Source organism: Anabas testudineus, chromosome 21 (assembly GCF_900324465.2).
Source record: "Anabas testudineus chromosome 21, fAnaTes1.2, whole genome shotgun sequence".
NCBI classification, from domain to species: Eukaryota; Metazoa; Chordata; class Actinopteri; order Anabantiformes; family Anabantidae; genus Anabas; species Anabas testudineus.
Window position 1 is genome coordinate 21,281,311 of NC_046629.1, and position 25,105 is coordinate 21,306,415.

Consider the following 25,105-nt stretch of genomic DNA (forward strand, 5'->3'; position numbering starts at 1 on the left):
GACAAAGACTGTGTTTATTATTAAAATTTAATACAAATATTATGTGTAAAGTGTTAGATTTTTCTCTATTAAGCCAGCCCACAGTATTTCCTGACCTTTACCCGATGCTGAGTGTCCTAAACATTAAAAACTTGAATTACATTGGAGTCACAAATGTGAATGTAGTACTGCATTTTTGCAGAAAAATAAAATAGGATGTTGTAGTTCACATTCAAAATATGTTGCTTGTATGCATTTAATTGATATGTTCAATGCCAACATATTTGCAACGTGTTATTTACATTAATTGAGTTGATAGAAAATGTAATTGGGACAAAAACACATTTGTGATTGCAGTTTAGTTGTACAGAAATGTAGAAGACAATGTTGGTAATTTACTAACTCACACTGGGTTAGTTAGTGTCATGGCTTGGACTTGCTTGTGAAACAGGCTCACTAACCTTTACTGATGATAGACTGAAGGAGAGTGAAGGGAGGAAACACCCAAAACAAACAACTGAGGGAGACTGCAGGAAAAGACTGGAAAAGCATATTGAAAGAAGTAACCAATACTTTGTTAATGTCAGTGACTCAGACTTGATGGACTTATTGCAGACAAGAGGTTTGCTACCAAAGGTAGTTTTATTTACTTAAAAACAATCTGTTCCAGTACTTTTGCTCTCTTGAAATATTAGTCATCTGAAACTAAATATACTATGTTCTGTGTTGTTTAACATATCAAGGGACAAATACCATCAAACAAAATCTGAAATTCTCTAGTTTGGTCTCATATCTGTCCTTTCATCTTAGACCCAGAAGTCTTCAGTGCACTGCAAACACAAATGAAGTGCTGTAGCCTTGCATTTTTGAAGGGGACTGTACTGTAGGTCATCAAATAAGCATTACCATCCCTTACCACTGTCTACTTTTATGCTAATAATGTGAGGGTTCAACCTATTAGCGAGGCAGACCTATCATCTAGCTTTACCTGTAAAGCAGCAGTGTAAAAATCAAAGACATAGTTGACCATGCTTCTTTTATTGGAATGATCTCAACCATAAAGTGTTAGAGGTAATTGGTTAAAATCCAGGCTTTTTTGTGTTGTTGTAAGCTGTCGTGACAACTGATTGTTTAGTTTCATTATTATTACACTTCATAAAAATTGATTTATTGATTTGATGTGTGCTTTAACAGAAGTCATTAGTAGTAGTTGTATTGAACTATGGAGTTCCTCTTAGCTCTGTGTTAGTGTAGCGCAAGGTTTCCTAGATTAACTGACAGATTGTGATTAGGTTCAGGCAAGACTAGGATGCTGGTTAAGGTTAGGATTGTGGTTTTGTTTAAAAGTAAATGGACATGTTGTGTCAGAAACGTTAGTGCCTAAAACTATCTCTAACAAACTGTATTAACATACACCCTTGACAACTGTCAATGAGTATTCTAGACAATTACATCATTTACTAGTTGAATTTACAACTTGACTGTGAAATGTAATAAATATTTTTTAAAAACAGAAGCACTGTCTGCCTTCCACATGGAATGCTTGAATATGCCATTGCTGATTGAGAATGAAATGTAGGTCAAACTAAAATGAGCGAATAATGCAACATTTGCATTGTAATGATGGCAGACAGTTCATAATCCAAATCAGCTGGAGAGAGGGTGATTTGCAGCAGTCTTTAAAGCCTTGTTCAACAATACCTAGGTGAGTAAATGAATTTAATTTAAAGGTAATTTACTAACTGAAGAATGTGGCTTAGTCCTAAAGCTGCTTTAGTCAATACCTTAGCAGTGCTAAGCTGCTTGAATGATTGTTGTCTGTGTATAATTAAGCTTTAGAATGGGAAACTGCACCTACCAGTAGGCCAGAAAGTGCATATTCGTCTAATTAAGACACATTTATGAGCTACAGTAACCATGACAGGAGGAACAGTCAAAGTTGGTGACATACTATAAAGAGCTAGTCTGCATAAAGATGAGGTGGTTGGTTAAACATAAAGGCACTGCTCTTTCAGGTCAGTATTGTTACTGTAGTAAGCTGTTATCTTAACCTAAACCACAACTTTTTCCTAACCCTAATCAAGTAATTTTTCTGCCTATCCCTGATGCATGGTGCATGTATTATTGTAATCATGATGACAAACATATGGCACATGGCGACAGCCTACTGAGCTGACTAGGAGGTAGAGTAGAGCTGTACCAAACTATATCCACACTCTCAATAACAACTGATAATAATGTGTTAAATAGTGCGATAACCTTCAAAGCAAGTTCCGCTAACTAGCTTGTGATCGAAACGCGCATCAAAATGTTGATAGAGCCATCATCCATCATGACAGCAAAAGCCTTCAAATAGGGTTTCGCTTGTCAGACATGTCAGTGAGACAAGGATAGGCAACGTCAAGGAGTTCATCAAATACTGATGAAATTTTGAGCAAAGAATCTGTTTAGTACAGTAAAAGTTTTAAGAAAGTCATAATAACTTTTCTTTTTATTTAAAATACAATACAATTTAAAAATATCTTATTTGTTTACCCTGTAACTGATTTACAAGTTAAAACTGTCACGCTCCACGTTTCTACAGGGCATGGCAAAGTAAAGTGCTATTATGTATTTTTCCCCATGCTCTTCATTTCAACAGCTATGATATGCAACAAGACAGGACCCTGTAAAATTAAATTTTCATTTAACCTTTCCCTTCTTTGATCCCCCGGCTGGCTGATTCTTTTATTTTTCAAGTATTCTGAGGTTTGTTTATGTAACCTTGCTGACAGGCTTGATTTGGCTCCTTTGATCAGTGTCTAACAGTAATGAGGCAGTGCTGCTCTGATCCTACATGCCGCTGGCTGGGCAGACACATTTAAAACTGATCAAATCCATTTAGATCTAAAAGGGACAATGGTGACGATGGATCGTCCTTTCTAGCCACTCATAGTATTAGTAGATTTGTGAAAGAGTTAATCTCCAAGATACCAAGTATTTATTATAAAACAGAGAAACTATAGCACCAAAATAAAGACAAAGGTTTTCATTGCTACTTGTATTTATTGTGTATATAATATCATAACTACAGTGGCCCATACGTGTAAGATACAACAAAAGAAAAAACACATAATAATAATATTTCACAAAATTATCTCTTTTCCTGAAACCAGACACAGTCCAAGCACTATGGACATGTCTACTGATGTTTTGGCAAATTTCGTGGCCCTAATGTTACAGGGATGAGCCAGGCACAACCAGGCACAATGTGTAGGAGAGACAATATACATTATTACTGGGAGGAATGATTGGGGGCAGGTGGAGTCGGGGCGGGAGACAGAAATAGCCAATCACACCAGTTCCTCCCACCCCCTGTAAAGTGATCAACAATAGTTTAGCAGCTGCTGTGCCAAAAATTCGAATGGCCTCTTTGCCAAATCAGAGGCTGTAGATGAGATGAGATATATCATTTCCATTGCTGTGTTAAGAGTTGCATTTGTATGATCGCAGGTATTGCTCCTGCAGGAAAATAGGGTTCAATGCCACACGCTACATCAATGGATATGATGTGGTGTTAATACTGCATGCTATGTGTAATTGTAATTACACAAAATAAAAAATTACACGTAATTGTATTTCCTCTTTTATCATTGTGTTTTAGCTTTTGTTGATGTGTATTGAATCATATGGGCCACTGTATACAACTGAAAGACATAATTCTGTAATTTACAGAAACAAGTCTTCTGTAGTGAGTTACAGAGTTTTTCATCCTCAGCTGAATATTGAAGGGAAGCCCTGAAATGGATGGTTGAGCCCAGCTTGTTAGCACTTTCCTTCAGCTTTACATTCAAAAAGGTGTAAGCTGTAATTGACAGAAACGTGGGGTTGTTAAACCGTAATGAGGATCTCTTGCTGTCATCATACCAGTGGGAATTACACATACATGTACACATGTTGAAGCCAATTACCACTGTCCTGCTCTCCTTGTGTGTATCTAACACAATTCAGCAGTAAGCCTAACTCCTTTCGGAAACATGTGCAGAGTCAGGATGTAGCGTCCATAGCTCCAATTTATTGCTCCAATAATGTCTCCAAAACAGAGTAAAAAACTGTAAAACAGAAAATAAACCTGTCCTTAGAACAGTCACAATATGGCTAAAATTAGCTCACATACACAAGAATTGCACATGGAGTAGTCACTGTATGGCACTTAACCAACGATCATTCAAACATCTAATTATCAACAAATACCCATTTTTCATGAATTTCTTCACACAAATAAAGATTCAATATTGTACTTCTTGTGAAAATAAAGCAACTTACAGACGATGATGTCAAAAGCATGAACACAAAGGGCAGATGTCAGCGGATGAACTTAAGTCCAAGTGCTTGCTGAGAGAAACTACAAGATGGCTGACTTCTTGTCACAACATCCTGTCCTTACCACACCTTCAAAGTAAAAGACCGCAAAATGTGGAATACAACTTGATCTAATTATTACTCTGAACCTAATAAAAGGCAGAACACTCCCCGTCTGGTATGTGTGAGGATACCATACAAACCTACAAACATTATGCACAAAACATTTAGTCCTTTGTTGTCAGAAGAAGAACGATCTCTGTGACGGGCCGAAGAAACTTCTTCAGGTACCCATCCTTAGTTGTCTTGATCTCGATCTTGCGGACTTTTCCATCCCGTCCAGGAAAGGTTTTGGTGACAAGACCCATAGGCCAGTCGTTACGACAGGTTTGACTGTCTTTTAGCAGGACGATGTCTCCTTGTTCGATGTTGCGACTGGACTCTTGCCACTTGTGTCGAACTTGCAATGTGTGCAGGTATTCACGTTTCCAGCGACACCAGAACTGGTCTGCCAGTCGTTGCACTTGACGCCACTGTTGCTTGTACATGTCCTTCTCAGTGAACTCCCCAGGTGGAGGTGGCACACCTTGCTTACGGGTGAGAAGCATGGCTGGGGTGAGTATCTGAGGTACTTCTGGGTCAGAGGAAACGGAGACCAGAGGTCTGGAGTTGATGATTGACATCACTTCTCCCATAAGAGTGCATAGGACTTCGTGAGTCAATCTAGAAGAGGGAGTGTGCGTTAACATTGAGTCCAAAATCCTCCTTGCAATTCCAATCATACGTTCCCACACCCCACCCTTATGGGAAGAGTGAGGCGAGTTGAAGTGCCATGAGCAGCCCTGACTGTTAGTGTATCTTTGAACGTCTAACTCCTTTTGTACTTTGTTAAACTGCAGCTCTTTGCAAGCTCCGACGAAATTAGTTCCACAGTCCGAGTGTAGTTGTTTGGAGGGGCCACGGATTGCAAAGAATCTTCTCAGGGAGTTTATGAAGGAAGAAGTGTCCATGGATTCCACAACCTCTATGTGGACTGCACGTGTGCTCAAGCAAGTGAAGAGAACCGCCCAGCGCTTGTTCTTTGTCTCACCACCTCTTGTGCGTCTGGCGGTGACGAACCAGGGGCCGAAGACATCCACACCAGTGTATGTGAAAGGAGGTGAGATGCTCAGTCGCTCTTGTGGGAGGTCTGACATTTTTTGGCTCTCTCTTCTTCCACGGAGTTTTCGGCAGGAGACACATCCGTGCAAGATGCTGCTTATGCATCTTTTGCCACCAATCAGCCAAACGCCGGCAGCTCTTACAGCACCTTCAGTAAATGTGCGGCCTTGGTGCTCAACCTGCTCGTGATAATGTCTTATGAGGAGTGTAGACACATGGTGTTTGCCTGGCAAAATAACTGGATGTTTTTCCTTTTCATTCAGATCTGCTTGCTCGAACCTGCCTCCTATTCTCAACAATCCCTCTGGAGAGAGAGCTGGATTCAATCTTGCCAATGGGCTTTTCTTGTTTACTTCCGCTCCCTTTGACAGAACTTTAAGTTCTTCAGGAAAGCACGCCTTCTGCACAGTGCATTGGATCACTGTGGTTGCCTTGTACAGCTCATCAACTGTGTGAGGTCTTTTACACTGGTGCCATCCACTACAACCAGTGGTGTTCTTGTTTGTCGACTTGAAGGACTGTGCCACGTGAATAAGGGTTGCAACTGCTCTTTGCAGTGATTTCCAGGAGGAGAATCTTTCAAATCTTTTAGGATTGAGTGACTCATCGTTGTGGCTTGTTATGCAACTTGTTACGTGTGGTCTGATGTCAACGTCAGAGTCCGGGTCCACAAGCTCAAATACTTGGTGCTGGTCGCTTACTGTGTGCGGTTTGTACAAGAAGGCTGGGCCTGTGAACCAGTTAGTTTTAGTGAGGAGCGAGGCTTGAACAGATCTGGAAGCGTGGTCGGCAGGGTTATCCTCGGTGGGCACGTACCGCCACTGTTTCGGCTCTGTGGACTGGCGAATCCTCTGAATCCTGTTGTGGACATACACGTAGAAACGTTTGGACTGGTTGTGTATATATCCCAGCACCACTTTGCTGTCACAATAGAGTGTGACTGCGTTCAGAGGGAGATCGATCTCTTGCACAATGAGTTCTGCCATTTCCACAGCCAGTACCGCTGCACAAAGCTCTAGTCTGGGTATGGTGGGTTCGTTTACGGGAGCAAGTCTGGCTTTCCCTAAAATGAAACCCACGTGAACTCGACCATCTTCATCTGTGGTTTTGAGATATGCTACTGCACCAATAGCTTTTGTAGAAGCATCGGAGAAGATGCAGATTTCTCTTTGCTTAGCTCTGGAAGGAGAGGTGGGGGTGTAAGCACGAGGAATATGAAGGTGTTCAAGTTCCTGTAGCGAGTCCCTCCATGTCCTCCACGCATCGTGTTTGTCTTGGGGAAGTGGAGCGTCCCAATCTGTTCCCTCTAATGTGAGTTCTCGTAACAGAGATTTTCCTCGAATAGTCACAGGGGCAACGAACCCGAGAGGGTCAAAGAGACTGTTTATGGTGGAGAGGACTCCTCGACGCGTGAATGGCTTGTCGCTGATGGATACTTGAAAGGTAAAGGTATCCATTTTAACTTCCCAGCTCAGACCAAGACTTCGCTGTGCAGGGACCGTTTCTGCCCCTAAGTATAGCTCTTTAATGTCATTGGCATGATCTCCGGTCGGAAACGCTTGCAATACTCTGATGCTGTTAGATGCAATCTTGTGGAGTCGCAGGTTAGACTCTGAGAGGGAAGCCTGGGTTTTTTGTAACAGAGTAATAGCTTCTTGCTCAGTGGGTGTCGAGACAAGTCCGTCATCTACGTAAAACTCACGCTCCACGAAGTGTCTGGTGTCTGACCCGTACTCCTGTTCTCCACTTATTGCTGCTCTTCTGAGGCAGTACGTGGCCACGGCTGGAGAAGGGCTATTTCCGAACACATGGACCCTCATCCTATACTCGACAATGTCCTTGCTGGGGTCATTATCTCGAAACCAAAGGAAACGTAGGTAGTCTCTGTGGTCTTCTCTTACAATGAAACAATGAAACATTTGTTCAATGTCTGCCATCACAGCTACTCTTTCCCTCCTAAATCGGATGAGGACACCCAAGAGGCTGTTGCTGAGGTCTGGTCCGGTAAGCAGGATGCTATTCAGGGAGATGCCGTTGCATTTTGCACTAGAGTCAAACACAACTCTGATTTTCTCAGGTTTTTTGTGATGATAGACTCCAAACGATGGCAAATACCAACACTCCTTTCCGTCCGGCAGTGGAGGTGCTGGCTCCGCATGGTTGTTGTCGAATACCTTTTGCATGAAGGCAACATACTGCTCTTTCATCTTTGGCTTGCGCTCTAGTGTGCGTTGTAGTGAAGAGAGACGTGTCATGGCTTGGTTTCGATTGTTTGGCAGAGGAGGTCTCGGTGACCTGAAGGGGAGAGGGGCGACCCAACTGTTGGACTTGTCCTGAAAAACCTGTTCATCCATTACTTTGAGGAACTGTTCGTCTTCTATTGAGAAGGCACGCTTGTCATCGTTTGGAGTTCTCACAAAGACTGTGAGGCCAAGAGTGTCGGTGTCCATAGTACCGTTACTGCAAATGTGAATGGATCCATTCACTCGACTGGGGCTGATTGCTTGTTTGAGATGGATGCGGTTCATGCAGGGTTTGAAAAGAGTGGGTCTGCCATCTTCTAGTACGTTTGTTTTGCTGCTACAAACTGTTGGCTTATGGACCTTTCCCAAACACACATCACCAACCAATACCCATCCAAGGTCTAGTCTTTGAGCAAAGGGTGTATCACCAGGGCCATTAATCTGTTGTCTCACCTTGTGAGCGCGGAGAATGTCACGGCCTAAAAGAAGAATGATCTGGGCATCGTCGTCCAGAGCTGGGATTTTCTTAGCAAGATCCCTGAGATGAGGATAGTGGAGAGCAGCCTCCGGTGTCGGTATTTCCTCACGATTGTCTGGTAAATCGTCACATTCAATTAGCTCTGGGAGTGAAAGGCCAATACCACCATTAGCTGCTTCGACCTGGAATCCCGTTGCCCTCCTGCCAGATGTTGTAGTGAGGCCTGCACAGGTTTTTAGCGTGTAGGGGTATGCGTTAACTTTGATCTTAAACGCCTCAAAAAACTGTGACCGGACAAGAGATCTGTTGCTCTGGTCATCGAGCATTGCATACATTTTTACAGCTTTTTCAGGGTGGTCTTTGGGGTAGACTTTGACGAGACAGATTTTTGAGCAGGATTTTGACTTGATTTTATTTCCATGGACCTCTGTGCACAAAGGGCCGATAACTGTAGAAGCCGAAGTATCCTGCGTCCCTTGCTCCCCGCCATCATCTTGTGAGGGATTTGAATGTTTGCTTGCCCATTTGGGTGGACCAGGGTGGAGAGCTGTTATGTGACTTTCACTATCGCACTCATCACATTTCAGCATGACTTTGCAGTCGCGAGCTAGATGAGAAGAGGACGAGCAACATCTAAAACAGATGCCTTGTTCCCTTAAGTAAGTCTTTCTTTCTTCCAGAGTCTTTAATCTGAAGCCACGGCACTTTTTTAGGGGGTGTGGCTTATTATGGATAGGGCACTGTTTGGTTATGTCGTCTTTTGATGCTGCTTCGCTTAGAGTTTTGACATTGGTGACCTTAGTTTTGTGCACTGAGATTGCAGTTCTGGGATTGGTACGTTTCGAAAATGTGCGTTCTGTTTGGAGGTTGTTTACTGCAGGCGTGAAACTGGGATCGTTTCTGGTTTTAGCTTGATAACAGACGAAAGAGGTGAAATAGGAGAATGGTGGATAACTGACCTGATAAGTTTCTTTGTAATTTGATCCTTGAGCAAGCCACTTCTCTTGTAAGTTATATGGCAACTTCTCCACAATGGGTTTTATGCCACGTGCGGTGTCCAGGTATGCCAAGCCTGACAAGTAGCCATCCTCCTTGGCTGAAAGTAGCTCGTTTAAGAGATCTCCCAGCTCCCTCAACTTGTGATTGTCCTTATTTGTGATCTTGGGAAAGTTGTCAAGCTTTGTAAAAAGAGCACTCTCTATCACTTCTGGAGCCCCGTAACATTCGTCAAGTCTTTTCCATACTGATTTCAATGCAGCTACTGGATTAGCTAGATTGACTGCTCTTAGACGTTTGACGTGCTCGGCTGATTCCTTCCCAAGCCATTTTGAGAGTAGGTCCAGCTCCTCACTTGCTGTTAGATCTAAGTCTCTGATTGTGTTGGAAAAGGAAGACTTCCATGCTCTGTACGTTTCTGGATGGTCGTCGTAGTGTGAAAGGCCCGTGCTGACGAGCTCTTTCCGTGCTAGATATTTTGCCATGTCCATAAAGGCTGAAGACTCTGGAACACTTGTGTGAACCGTATCCATGTACTTTGGTGAATCTCCCCTGGGATTAGGACTGTTAGGCTCAGATTCTTTGCTGATTTGGGAGTGACTTCGAGTAGCGGGTTGAACAGATGGATTGTAGCTGATTCCCATCTGGTGAGCATGTGGGGAACCTGGTCTGTACTCATTTTTTGGTAGAACATGCCAGGAGTTTTTGACAATATATTCTTTTCCCCTGTAAACAAGCGGTGATGGAAGATTGCGGCGAGGCTCAATAGACTGCTCCAATGGCTCTGGCAAGTGGGCTGATTCAGGGTGTTTGTGATAAGAAGCATTTTGGTTTTGAATGTAGTCGCTAACACGGTCATGTGCATTTTGAAGTGACCTGGGATAACTTTTCCTGCTACGCACCTCTTCATCCTCTAGCTCCGCTGCTGCTTCCAATGCTTCTGCTTGGGCGTTAGTGGCTGCAGCCTCTCTTTCATACTTCAGTACTTCTAGATTTGCCTCAAGCTTAGCTTTTTCAACTTTAATACTTTTCTCTTTTTCTGCAAATGCTGCACGTGCACGGGCAGCCTCTGCTACAGCTCTGGCCTTTGCTGCTGCAGCACTCACGGATGATCTACTCGAACTGGCACTTTTACGACTTCCTACTGATGCTCCATCTTGAAATGGTTCATCCATGTTTGAGGTTATCTAGCTGCCGTGTTGTTGTTAGCTAGTTGCGTATCGTCTTTTTTTACTGTCCTGCTCTCCTTGTGTGTATCTAACACAATTCAGCAGTAAGCCTAACTCCTTTCGGAAACATGTGCAGAGTCAGGATGTAGCGTCCATAGCTCCAATTTATTGCTCCAATAATGTCTCCAAAACAGAGTAAAAAACTGTAAAACAGAAAATAAACCTGTCCTTAGAACAGTCACAATATGGCTAAAATTAGCTCACATACACAAGAATTGCACATGGAGTAGTCACTGTATGGCACTTAACCAACGATCATTCAAACATCTAATTATCAACAAATACCCATTTTTCATGAATTTCTTCACACAAATAAAGATTCAATATTGTACTTCTTGTGAAAATAAAGCAACTTACAGACGATGATGTCAAAAGCATGAACACAAAGGGCAGATGTCAGCGGATGAACTTAAGTCCAAGTGCTTGCTGAGAGAAACTACAAGATGGCTGACTTCTTGTCACAACATCCTGTCCTTACCACACCTTCAAAGTAAAAGACCGCAAAATGTGGAATACAACTTGATCTAATTATTACTCTGAACCTAATAAAAGGCAGAACAACCACCACAAGGCAAGTGCTGCTGCTCAGAAATGTGTTTCTGTCAATTCACTTGGTTTTGTTTGTTTTTACGTAATTCATGGCATGCATGAAGCATGTACCTTAAACATTGACTGAAGCTTCTGCTTCACTGGGGAGACTGAAAATAATGGTGGACAAAACAATACATGTAATTTCAGTTTTGAGAAGATTATAATCTTCCTCAATTTAAAACGTAACACACACACACATAAATACTGTAGACTAGTGTAATTTGTCTTCTTATCTCTAATAAGAATATAACACTGTGGGATAGAAATCTATGTTAATGTGTGATAGAAATAAACTATCAAATGTTTCTCCTGGAATCATAATGAAATCAAAACATGTTCTGCTTTTTCAATGAGGTGCACAACTCTCTTCATTCTTAACTAATTGAATGTTGGGAATTCAGATCCCTGTATGTCCACTCTGACTAAGAATTTGCTCCCATGTCTTGGGAAGAATTCCTGCAGACATCTGAGACTTTCAGCATGTGTGGTTGCATACTAGTAGTAGTGAAACAAAGATGCCCTTTCCAAACCTCATTAACATCACCAGATAACTGCTGTAGCCGAACAATATTCCAGCTTTGAGATCCCATTATTATGGAAACATGACTGGATCATCTTGTCAGCTGCAGCTTTGAGCTGTGGTTTATAGACCAACTGTGTCCTTCACTGTTACACTGTACAGACTCAGTTCAAGGTTTCTAACTCTACTGTGCTAGTAGAGAAAGTTCCCTGATCAAAACAGTACCTATGTAAGTTGCATGACCTAGCTGCACACAGGAAGAAAGTTTTCTTCATATATCAGCCTCAGGATTAGCCCATAATCACTATAGACAGCCCTGATTTTCAAGGATTTACAGTGGCGCGCACACACACAGAGCTCTAAATCCCTACACACATCAATGTATGTTGACTTTTGCGGCTTTATGTTTTCTCTACAATGTTAAGACTATTACAAGTTGAAATGTCAATTAATATGCGATGTTTGTCATGAAATCAGACTCTACCAATTATGCACATGTCACTATATGTAATCCAGGGTGTTTCGGACAGAGACTTTGGCTGGCTGATGAAAGTTGTTGTGACGTGACTGTCGAATGAACTGTAGTAAATCATTACTGCAGGATTTATTTTACAGTTCACTGTGAAACAATTGTTAGATTGACAGCTAGGACACACGTTTTGGCCTCAGTGCTAAATATGAAAATATAATAATATATATAATTTATATATAAATAATATAAAAATGTTTCTGTCTGATAAAATAAAAAATGAATTTGTATGCATGTATACCTTTCTTCATCTTAGCCAAAACTAAAACTTAGTGTATTTTCACATTAAAGACCCTAATGCTCAATTCCAATGACTTTGTCATATGTGATATTGTAAGTGAACACTGTTGCAGTCCTGCTATGCATGCATGAGTTTAACTGAAATGTGACCCGCGTGTTCACAGGTTTGTGCTAAAGTAATTTCCTCAAAAACTGCTCGGTTACGCACAGGTTACATTCAGTCATAAATGTAATAATCCCTGTATTGTTCTCCTCTGTGCAGTCACAGGCAATTGTTTAAAAAAAAGGCACATCAATTTCAGTGCAATTGGTCTGACGGCAGTTGTGTTGCTGTTTCAGATTGGATATGAATCAGATCTACGATAGGAACACATGAGAAGGTGGTCCAGATCTGATTTGAAAAGATCAAATTTGATTTGAAAAATCTGATTAGAGTCACTTGCAGCAACCCTCCTAAAATGACCCTCTGCTACAACTAAAGTGTAAACTATTCCAGTTTTGTAGCCAACATAAGCATTTTAAGATAATGGTCAAGTTGCAAGGATTATGTTGGTGTGGATGAAAGAGTTCTGCGCATAATTGGGTTAGAGTTAGAGAATGAATGCGGTTTTCTTTTTCTGTAGCTAATTATACACCTTGTGTTTGTGTGTTTTATTCCATTTAGCTAGACCACAGTGTTTCCCTAACCTTATCCAAGGTTAGAGTTAAATCTAACAGTTTCACAGTTTGAATAATAACAGTGTGGACTTGGCATTTAGGGTGATTGTCAATATACTATAGAAAATGTAATCTGGTTGCAATGCCATAAACATCTAGACGTATTTATGATTGCAGTTTAGTTAGTACTGTCATTTTTAAGAGACATGATGGGGGAAATACATATGAAATTTGGGCCACGACATCGCCTTATTCACCTAATTTGACTTAACTTCAACGCTAGCTGAATTTCAGCAAAATACTTTCCTAAACTCTCAAAATCCTATTGAAATGACCCTTCTCTCACACACAGAGAGAGTCATAATCACTATGCAGCAGGCAGGCAATGTTTCTAAAGGTCTCTTTGGATTGTCCGGCTTCTCTGCATGATTCCTCTCCTCTGACAAAATGTATTCCTTTTTTTTTTTATTACAGATAACTACATGGAAGCTGTCTTGAAAAGTCTAGCAATTCCCACACTGGGTCATTAGGTATGGCATGGGCCTAGCAGAGCAGGAAATGCTGCCCTTCATCTTTACCCTTTTCTGTAAAGGTCAAACTTGCAGAGGAGGGATTCTGTCTTTATAGGAGAACTGTATGTTTCACTGCAGCGACGCTCAACTGTTTTGTAAATGCTGACTTGTTTTTTAGTTGGTTGAATTTCTGCACTGCTTACTTCATACACTTTAAATCAGAGTCATTAAATGTGATTGCTGCAATCAGTTTCTCTATTCCTCTACGAAACATTCCAGTCGAGCTTCCACTGATGAAACTCTCTGTTCTGATTAAATACTGGAGAAAATCATTCTTGGCCAACATTATAGACTTCATTGTCCTCCATTCGTGGTATGGATGGCAAATTCCAAATCTCACTAGCTAATTTTACAGTTTCACCAGGCAAGATGAAATTCTACAGCATTAAGAATGTATAAAAAATCTGAATGTTAATAACATAACATTGCTGGCAGCACGAGGAAAACAACCTTTTATGTGCCAAATGCTGAGGCTTTGATTCACTAATGTAGCATTCCCAGTCATCCAGGAGGCTACATTAGTAGTGGAAGATAATTATCTCATGCCTAAAGCGTGAATATTAACTACTGTTGTTGTATTTGTCTCCAGTAAAGTTTTGAGAGCAAGCCTTGGATTTAAATTATTGATTTCAAAGTTTGGGGCATTTTGATAGTTGTCATCTGGAGAAAAGTTGCAGATGTGCTGTCCTGCTGTGGCCACCTGCTGTGTAGCTAAACAACATTTATCTGTGGTTTTGACTAATGGATGAGATTGTAGAGATGGTTTTAATTTACAGGCAAGATGATGATTTGTTTACATGACAAAAGTGGTACCAAAATGTTGAGATGAACTAAATGCAGTTTTGGTTGCAGTAAAAACAACCTACTTTCTAAGACATTGCAAGCAGTCATGCTTAAGCGAGAAAACAGATGCTACTGTATATATCTAGCATTTGTCAGTTCTGTTGTTTCTGTCCACGTGACCAATCTAATTTTAATTCTGAATTTGGTCTCCACCACCTCTTGCTCAAAATATCTGGCTCTTCAGTGCCCTGATTTAGTGCAAACTGAATCCAGGACCACAGCCATCGATGATCAGCTTTGTTTGACGTAAAAAACTATACATTACTATTACACTATGTATACTAACAAATGTAACATTCAGCAAAATGATGAACACAAATATTTAGTTTAGTCTTTCCTGAAACATCTTTCTATGCAGAACTCATTCAATGTGCCAGACATGGTTTGACATAGGGTCATTCTTCTTCACCAGCCCCTCTGCTCTAAAGACCCTGATCTGCTCACCTGTCTTAGTGATGAGCTGAGGCTCTCAGAACAGATGAGCAGTGGGATTACTGCAACAAGAGTTCACGGCCTTTGTGTTCTTCCACAAAGTGGGAGCAAAGAGCCCAGAATCCATTAGGGTTCACACTTGCTTACAGCTGCACAAGGTACTTGAAAAAAAATGAAACACGGGTCATTTCATTGTCCCCATCAGTGGGGACAATGATATTAGATATAACACAGTTTACCAGATAACACAAAGGTAATTATGTATGAATTGTTGAAATGGAAAATTTGTTTTTAACTGCGAGTTATGCTTGTTAGGTTCCTTAATCACAGTGACAGCACACCTGTTCCCAGTCGGGCTGACTGAATCTGAGGGGGTTACAGCATGGCTGCACACATCACGCAGGAGACAACGATAGAGAGAGAGAATAATTCTTTGTTTTTTCTAGTTGTTTCTGTCAGTGTGTTTTACTGAAGAAACGTGAAAGACATCAGAATAAACTGATGTGCATGAATACAGGAATAATCAAGGCCGCTTTATTAGGTATACTAGTAGAGTCTAATGCTGCTCAATACACCAGCTCTGCCATGAATTCTGTTCTTACAATGTTATAATTTTTAGTTTTTGTTGAAACTGTTTGTTAATGTATTGGCTCCAATTCAATATATACAGATTTTGTACTAAAACATTAGAAACACCTCTTAGTTTAATGCACTCCAGTATAACTCCATCACTCACTGTGACCTTAATTATGACCTAAAACTACCTCCTTTCTGACAGTTTCAGCAAAAGTTTCAACAAAACAAGCCAGAAAGCCCTAGCTGTTAAAAACCTGGTGGCTCTGGGACAGGGTCGTCTGTCACAGTGTTATTTTAATTCATCAACTCTCTAGAGACTTGAGACTGTGAGGTATTCAAACAGTGACAGGTGTCTCTTTCTACACTTCATGGCAGGGCTGCATTGAAAGATAAATGAAAATATATAATAAGAGTTTTCCTTTTTGAAGTACTTCAAATGGCATTCAATATTGCTGCTATTTTCCCTGTTTGAATCTGTCTGAAAGTGCATTTGCTTTTGCCCAGTAGGGACAACACACAGGTAAAAATGTCCAACACAAACAACAGATTTCCTCTTTAACTTCATCATTATTACTGATGGTCATGTATTTATTCACAAATCGTTCTTATGTAAGTATTGATGTGTCTGAAATACATAAGCCTCTACTGAAGCAGCACACCTAACCATGCAGAGCTATTGTAATTCTACCTGCTTGGTTACTTCCAGTTTCCCTCCTCTTTCTGTGGTCTAACAGCAAAGTGAGGAGAGAGGGCACATGAGGTGAATGTGTCATGAAAATAAAAAGACAGCAAGGTGTAGATGAGAAAGAAGTGTTCATGAGCATCAATTTGAGGACAAGGATCGTGGATGAGGTGTTCGCTGGTGTGTGATAGTGAGTAAGAGGAAAGCAGTTAAGCTGGCAACAGAAACTGTGGTGTGAGGCGCAACTGAGTGAGTGTAACCTTGCTTTGGGCGGCTCATGGGGATGCATGGCCGAATTCTGATGAGACTGTGAAATTTAAAATGAACTCCAAAGTCCATTGTCCTTGTGTGTAAACGGTCTGCTGACCAACAGCCTGGTTCAGTGCAGTGAATCTGAAAATGGCTTAATAACAAATTACCAGTTCAATATCCTGGACATGTCATTATATCACTTTTTCTTTTAGGATTTTGAGGAGAAACCCGAATAGAGTGAAAACTATGTGGAAAAAAACACACTTAAATGCACGTAAGAGTTAAAAACACCTGAAAAAGAAGAATGCATCTTGATAACATAATTACAGTATTGTGTGTGTGTGTGTATCCAGAGCCTGTCCTAGCTTATTTCTCTATGAGATAGAGCTCCTCATGTGTTAGACACATAAATTAATGAGCCATGGTGTTACACTGGATGGCATGTTCCTTAATTACATGAATTTGATAAAAATACATAGTTGAGGTAAATGTGTTAAGGACTGTGTTTAAACATAAATTCTGTATGACATTCCAAAATCCAGCACTAAAATGTATCAAGTCATTGTGCTGGGAATTGTCTGGGATAAAATAATCAGCATGCCACCATGTACTGTGTGGAGAAAGCGTGACATACTGCGTGATTCTTAGTACGAAGGCTGCATGGATGCAGATATTCTTTGATTTACACAGATGTGTGAGCTTGCATTTTAAGTGGGTCTCTAACACCTTTACAATTTGATGATTAGTGGACAAAAACTCTATGTTGATGTAGTTGTAAAGTATTTACTATTGCACCTCCTACAGAGAGCCAAATTAAGTGGTCGAAACCGATGCAAGAGCAGCCGAGATGTCCTCACTGTCTAATGTCCGAATGATGCAACTTGCTAGCATATTTTGCTACACCCTTCTATCCGGTAAATACTTCATATCCCCTTTGTAAATCAAGTCAAATTAGATGTAGTCCAATTTAAATTTAATTAAAGTTCCATAGTACTAACAGGGATTATGGTACTAGTAATACAAAATAATGGTAATATCATAAATAATAATGATAACGAAACAAGAAGAAACTTGGTTAAATAGCGCATTTCATGCAGTATAAAGTGAAAAATATAAAGTACGATCAAGCACCACTGCTGTCGCTGATAGAAAGCTAACTGAAAACAGTTAGAAAAAAAACATAATTTTAGCACTTTATTTATAGATGTGTCATACATTTATTTATTCACTTACTTTTCCTTTTAGCATCAATGTTCTTTCAAGTATAAAAAGAGCCTGGCACTGAGCTTTTAAATCTTTTGTGAATAATGTTCTTGTGATCTATCTATTTACAGAAGCACTTGCATGTGTGAGTGTCTAAATGGTAAAAGCAGAAAAACGGCAAAGAAGTATCAACACTGATTCTGTCTTCAAAAACAGATGACTGTGAGTCATTACTCACTGTGACAAAAATATGTTGCAGAATGCAAATCTAACAGGTTTAGGTATTATGTATAGAGGAAATCAAAGGAAACTTGTGATTTCTGCCAACCTTCAGATCAATCTTATATTAGTAATTTTACATGAAGGATCTGGATGTGATATTAGTACTGTTGCAATTAAAAGGAAATATTGTTTCACCCTATAGAATAGTAATATCTAAATTTTAGAGAACAGAAAGGAAATAGAAGCACTCCTCAAATTTGCCCTTGACTTTAAGCACGGCACCACTTTGATTGAGGGTTTTGTTAAACTGTATCACTCGTGTGAAATCTCAGATAGCCCTCGACTCACTGGCTGTAATTAGTTCTAAGATTAATCCGCACAAGCATTGTCAAATGTGGCCTTTTCCCGCAGTGCTTATGAAAGAAAGGCCAGCATGGATAATCAAATAATAGGTGAATATCAATGAATGGACCAAATCACTTTAGTCCCCAGCTCCCTTATGCAATTATTTCCTATTGACATTAATTATTGCTAACAGATGACACTAATGACTTTGTGAGGAAGCCAGCCATGGCGGCCTTGCAAATGATCAATGCTATTTTAAATGGGGTCACAACACTTGACACCTTAGGCTCCCTCTGATTGGAAATGGCACCAATGCATCTGCGGCATTCCAGGTAACTGTACCAACAGCTCTCAGTAACACACTTGGCTTTTTACACATAAGTGGACCCATGGGCCATGAAGTGAAAATATGAAAGGGTGGAAGCACACTTTTCAGTACTTTCAAATATATGTCAGTGTAGTAAAATGGTTATTAAATGTGACCCAGTTGTGTGAGGTAATAATCAAAGATGAAAGTAATTTCATTTCAAACTCAAACTCAAAGTCATTTTTGGAGGACATATTTTTTATCTGTTTCAACTTTATTTACAATTTTAAAATTTCAAATAAACCTTTTAAGTAATTGAATGTACAAATAGGATGTCATTATTATTGTATGCGTGTATAGGTCTTTGGGGTAGAGTAAGAAAGTGTTACATTTGTCTTCCAATGCTGAAGGTGAAATCCTACCTCTAAATCTTATGTGGATCTTTTAATTCTTGATACTTGAGAAAATGCTGATTTAGTTGTTGCTTTGATATGACTGCTGAGGCATAGACTTGAGTCATTTAAAATTTAAGATTTGTTGCGAAGTACAACTGTTTCCAACAGAAGAAGAGGTTAAATGCAAATACAGTTTGTCAAAAGGATAATGAAGATACTAACAATTATTACACCGCTTAGAAAAAATTATAAAATTATATTAGATTAATATGACGGCAAGCATCACTGTACTCAATGTACATTGACACTATCAGTCAGATAATGTCAATAGTATCAAAATAATTCTGACAAATAATATGGAAAAAGTGTTGTTGGTTATGTAGTCGATTCATTCTCCACCTGCCACTGTGGATCAAATTTCAGCTTTTTTGTGTTAAGCTGATACCAGCTGACTCTTTAAAATTGGCAAACCTGTAAGACTCTATTTGATACAAATAAGTATGTAAACTCCAAAATCAACACAAAGTGCTGCAAGTATCTAAAAGCTGTGTAGCATTTGAGAGATCTGGGTGTTGATTCTCAGTTGGTTTGGCAGTTCTACAGAAAAATATGTCCCACTTTTTATTGAATTTCCAATAGATACTCATAACTTACTAATAAGGCCCAAAGGCATGTCATGTTATCTTCAAGAAAGGAAATGCTTTACTATCAATCAATAAACAAATCAATCAATAAACAAATCAATCAATAAACCTTAAATAGACAGGAGACAATTTGGTCACTACGGGAATTTGCCATTACACTAAAGTATTGAGTCAAGAGGTTACTTCTCTGGTTTCTGCGTTTCTGTTTTTTTTTTGCCTGTAAACTGTTCTTTCCAACATGCTTTGGAAAATAAAGTATAATTAAAATGCCACACCCACTGAAAGTTGTTACTGAGCATCATCTGAGTAAGAAGTAATATATGAATGTTTGATTTTTTTAGATCAATAATCATCATCCAACATTAATTAGCTGGTATACATGAAAACACATAGTGTTTTCATGTTTTTATCTAACTACTGGAGTGCAAAATATAATTGTTTTTTGCCTTTAAATGGAAGGAGATAGTTTTGTAACCAGTATAGTGAATCTTCGACATCCATGACAGAGACAAGTAAGGAGCCACAGGGGATTCATTCACAGTGCAAATATGAATGTGTGGAATACGAATACTGTCAGAAATTAGTTTTATGAACAAAAATTTGGTGATGATGTAGTTTTGTCAGTATTGATAAATTAAATTGTAAATCCTCTAAATGTATGCCATGTTGTCTATGATGCATTAGTGTTAGCCTTTATTGACGACATCATTTAGTGCCCACAATTATTGTATACCTAAAAATTATTGCTGCCGATTCCATCCTTCTATGGTGTTAGCTTAATTTCTTTTCATTTATTACATATTCTATTGTTTTCCAGGAGGTCCAAAGGAATGGAAAAGCAGGTATTCCTGCAGGAAGGTGGCCCAGTCTTCTAAGTCTGACATGCCCACGCAGTAGTGGTAGCGGTAGTGGAAGTGAAATTTCACTATCCAGTGCTTGCAGTGAGTACTCCAGTGGCTCCCATACTTGGGCAGAAGGACGTGGCTTCTCCAAGCAGGTCTGTGATATTTTTCTTTTTTTTTATTAATTCATTTAAATATAAGCAGGTTGTTAATGTAAAGTACTTGTTAGCATCTTTGAGTACAATCAAATGATCCATCTATAAACACTACTTAACACTTATTTATCACTAATAATTTCTGTATAGTGTGCCACAAGCCGGGAAAAAAGGATGAGTACAGGGTCTGTATCAAGCAATCACTCAGCACCCACTGAGCACACAGACCTGGGATGGAAGGAAGGCCATATTTTAAAAGGCCTAAAGCGTCTCCAAATGCACAGCTCCAAAGAGTCATCCTCTCCTACATCTGTAGCACACTGCAAAGATTGTATGACCTCAAATGAGGGCATATACTCACTAGGTGTTAAGTCTGGCCAACAAGGAACTCCAGCCAAGCAAGTAGTCCCTAAAAGTAAACCTTTTAAGACTGAAACAAGGTTTACTGCCCTAGACTCTGATGATGCAGATGACGATTCACCTAAATTACAAAGTAGGGAATCTACTGACCAACCCATAAAAGATTGTCTTTGCTTGGAAAAACTGGATGCCACAAGGGATAATGATGGCAATTTTCAAGAAGACCCTCAACAGATTGCAGGGGATTGTGGTCTATTTCCTTCACCGGTAACCGACAACTTCCTATTTTTGGATAGCCCTAAAGTAAAACCTGGTGTCAGCCCAACAGATAGCCTCACACATCCAGAGGAAGAGAACAAAAACTCACTAGAAAAACATAAAACGTCAGGCGTGAAGTTCAGTGACAGAAACAATAACCAGGATAGGTCAGCTGATCGTAAATCCAGACTTGATCAAGTTAAAAGACAAGAGAGCAGGTTAATGATTAAACAAGAATCAGGTGATGTGAGCTCATCAATTCAGCATGGTGCAACAAGAGCTCTTAGCTGTATGAATGAAGCCAGACAGCGCAGCTCATCAGTAGAGGTTGGTCATTGCAGAGACCAGGCAAGCCAAGCTGGTGGTGACAGCCAAGATTACACCATGTCAGAATCTCCACAAAGGAGGCCAAAACCTCAGCCCTGTGACTCAGCAAGAAAAGCTTTCATTCTGCGAAGCAAGAGTGCAGATGCAGGACCAGAACAAACTAAGCACACACATTCTCCTCTCCACCAAAAGCTTTTTAAGGGTCATAAGTCCAAAGAACAGCCAAACCATGCTGGGCACAGTGTTTCTAGCAAAAGGACAAATCTCAACAAAGCACATGGTTCCAGGAAGGGAGCATTACCTACAGTTGGGAAAGATGAGAATATTGTTGTGTCAACAAGTTCAAAGTCTCTAGAGAGTGTGCAGCAGTGCTCTCCTCTTGCTTCCCCTATGAAATACTCAAAGACAGTTAAGCCACCAGGGGTCAACGAATGCTCAAAGACCCCAACAAAATCAAGTTTGCAAATCACAAGACCTCAATCAAGCTATGACTCTGTGGAAGAGAGCATCTATGACAACTTACCCTGCTCTCCAAGAAAACAACGACGCCAAGACCAGCACTATGATGGTTCCGCTTCAGATCATAGGTCCCCACCCCCCCCACTACCCCCTGGTCGAACTACTTGTCTTCTTCTTAGACCTGGTTGTGACCTTTTACCCAAAGCCCATAAATCTGCAAGTCAAGGCTCTATTACTGAGAAGACAACATTGGAGACCACCAAGTTACAGTCGAATCAGCTTTCTTCTGTTTTACAACCACAAGAATCTAACGCAACTAAAGACAATCAATATATAGTACAACAAATGGGTGCAGAAGGTAATCCAGTGAAAGACATCCCCTCCAAAGTCAGCCATACTCTCTCATCCAAGATACCACCTGCTCCAGTTCAAGAATCACAAGCTTCGGAGTCAGTCCAGTTAACTATAGACAGAACTGCCACATGCCAAGATGAAAATGGTACTTCCTCAATGCTGCCAAATAAAAGCATCTTACAAAGATCCCAACAGAGCATTAGTGAGCCAAAGCTTTCAGAAGTCTTGCCCCAGGCATATTCTAATGTTTACTATCATGGGATTGCCAGTAATTCTCAGAATTCTACTTCAAGAGCCGTAAAAATGTCTCTTCCTGTAAATGCTAAATCTCACGAAGCAATCACTGGACAGGACACCAGTACCTTCCTTATTTTTGGAAGACAGAACAAAGAAGATACAAACTCTACTGCAAATAGTGTCCAGACCTTTCAGACTTTTACATGTGATCCACAGATGATACATGAATGTGGTGCTCATGACAAAGCCCGCAGAAAGATTGAGACTCGCTGTAACTCACTGGATTCTGAATCATCCATTTACCCTGCTGCATCAGACAACGGTGTGATGTTAGATTGGGGATTTGATGAGGAAGGCTGGCTATTTAAAAGGTCTGTGTCAGTATCAACTAGACCTCTCCTTAAGCCAGTAATGGGCATGAATGGAGCGAAGGCTCGCAGTCAGAGCTTTGGTGCACGGTACATGGACAGACCAAGCTTCAACAGATCTGGAAAGGTCCGCACACAGATTAAAACACACTCGGGGAGCTCCTTGAACTCCCTTGGTGATGTCCTTCCAGGGAGTATGAGTTGCTCGAGCAGCTACCATTGTCCAATGAATCGATCCCTTTTGAATAACTTCTTGATTGAAGAGGGCCTCACAGTTCCCTCACATTTAGAATCTTCTAGTGAAAGACTTCAAAGTCTTAAACTCCAACGAGAGCACGCTAGGCGCCTTCAGATTGAACAGCAGTTTTCAAGCGCCTTTGGTGAGCCGGTTTCTGAAGAACCAGAGAGACAAAGTGCTATAACCACAATTGAAGAGAAAGTGATGCTTGGGATAGAGGAGAACTTGCACAAGTCTCAGGAACAGGAGAGAAGCAATGAAGTAAAGCAAAAATCTGGCTCAACATTGGCAAATTGGTTCGGTTTCCGCAAGAGCAAGCTTCCTGCTCCAAGTGGTAAAAAGACTGATCCACCAAAAGTAAAGGAGGACAAAAGGGAGCAAAAGATTACATCACTTCTGGGAGGAAAGCAGACAAAATCTGATAAAAAGAGAGACAGAAGAAAAAGTGATGGAAAAGACTGGTAAGATATATTTTTTTCCCCATTTTTTGACTCTACTGCACCTGGGCCTTTTAGAATTGCAATTTCATTTATATTTTATCTCAACAGTACACTGCACTTCTCTGGTTTCTGTGGCATTGCCTGAAAACTGTTCTTTCTAACATACTTTGGAAATAAAGTATAATTAAAATGCCACACCCACTGAAAGTTGTTATTGAGCATCATCTGAGTAATATATAAATGTTTGATTTTCTAGATTAATAAATTATCAACATTGATTAGCTTTAATTAATCTGCTGGAAGTAGATATTCTACCAGATTTCCTTATAAGCTATTGCTTGTTAAGTAATTTTTTGCTGTAGAGGACTTTGGTTATCAAGTGGTTCTCAATACTATCTATAAGTCTCCTTAGCCTCAAGACCGGTTCAGACATGTTTCATGCAGAGAATCACAGCTGGGTTAAAAAAAATATTGAGTAATTCATCAGCTGAATCACCCCAAGCTTGTTGAGTCAATACTGCATCAGAAGATCTTGGTGTCCAATAGTTTGTTAACAAACTCTTTTCTTCCAGCTCAGTGGGGAGAAGGGAGTCCCATGATGCAGTGCGTGCATGCATATCAATGCCCTGCCCAGGAATGTCCCTGAATGAGATACAAGGACACAGTGTCATCACTGGGGAACCAAAGGTAAATCAACGTATTACTCAATATAAAACTGCCACTTATTGTATTGATATTCAGACAGTTTTAGTTCAAATCACAACAATGTGAGGTAGTGAGATAGGTTTGACGAAAAAATCTGAAGGATTCCCGGGTCCCAAACACTTAAAGTTTATTTTATATTTTTTTGCAATTCTAGAAAATGATCACAATGAAAACGATTTTACTTCTCAAATGTGGTGTGGTTAAGAGGAAAAAATGTTCATAGTACAAAGTAATCCACCGTGAATCACAGCTGGGTTTGAACATTTATGTGATCAGTCACTAAGGTGCAGCTTAGGTTGAGACAACCTTTTAGCCTGACGTTTTAAATGTCATTACCAAGATACACAATTGGTAGTACATCTATAAGTCATGGTATAGCAGCAAATCTTTCTGGATATGGAAGAAATAGCTGCATTTCTACTGGGGGGATGAATAGAACCCCCTGTTTTACTGCCAGAGACCTACAGGTGAACCTGATAAATGTAAGTATCAGACTATAAAATTAACAATAAAAGAAAGAACTTCATGCTCCAAAAGAGAGCTGTCAGAACTGCTGTGAAAAACGTCTGCAATTGTTTAAAAGAGGCCAAATGTCAAATAGTGGTTTAATTATTTTTTTCTACAGGAGTTTGGGGGAAATTTGATTTATGTTTATTTACCACTCACTCAAAAACCACCCAAATGTGCATCATTAAACTTTTTTAGACTTTTTATCAACTTTTGACTGTTTATGATTACTGGATGTTTTCATCAAATTTTACTCACATCACTAGAATGTTTTGCAGGGTAGGGGGTTGAATAACTTTGATTGCAACTTTACATGTACTTCAGGCTAATTCCAACAACTGTCCATCAAACCCTCTTACACATAGTTTCATCATTTTGCTCTTAATTACCAATTCTTTTTTCAAGACCTTTACATTTC

The 25,105-nt window shown here is 40.0% G+C and overlaps 2 protein-coding genes across 8 annotated transcripts in view; one reads left to right on the top strand and one right to left on the bottom strand.

Moving 5' to 3' along the window:
* The window catches only part of LOC113172984 (nck-associated protein 5-like), a 69,550-nt gene that overhangs the window by 32,642 nt on the left and 11,803 nt on the right, over positions 1 to 25,105 (top strand). For all 6 annotated transcript variants that reach the window (XR_003299800.1, XM_026376165.1, XM_026376168.1 and 3 more), the window contains 3 exons: positions 20,255 to 20,434; positions 20,585 to 23,496; positions 24,048 to 24,162. Coding sequence is in view for 5 of the 6 variants with exons in the window: in XM_026376165.1 (XP_026231950.1) it covers positions 20,255 to 20,434; positions 20,585 to 23,496; positions 24,048 to 24,162 (3,207 nt within the window). In the remaining variant the exon portion in view is untranslated. The remainder of the gene's footprint in view (positions 1 to 20,254; positions 20,435 to 20,584; positions 23,497 to 24,047; positions 24,163 to 25,105) is intronic.
* LOC113172983 lies at positions 3,931 to 10,978 on the bottom strand. 2 transcript variants are annotated; one of them, XR_003299799.1, is made up of 2 exons: positions 4,285 to 10,978; positions 3,931 to 4,070 (listed from the first exon to the last, which is right to left on the bottom strand). XR_003299799.1 is itself a non-coding variant. In XM_026376164.1 (2 exons), exon 2 carries the CDS (start codon positions 10,371 to 10,373, stop codon positions 4,548 to 4,550), a length of 5,826 nt encoding a protein of 1,941 aa, XP_026231949.1. In that variant the 5' UTR covers positions 10,374 to 10,570; positions 10,785 to 10,978; the 3' UTR covers positions 3,931 to 4,547. The 2 variants fall into 2 exon arrangements, 1 of the variants encoding a protein (XP_026231949.1); XM_026376164.1 differs by having other exon boundaries at positions 3,931 to 10,570; positions 10,785 to 10,978.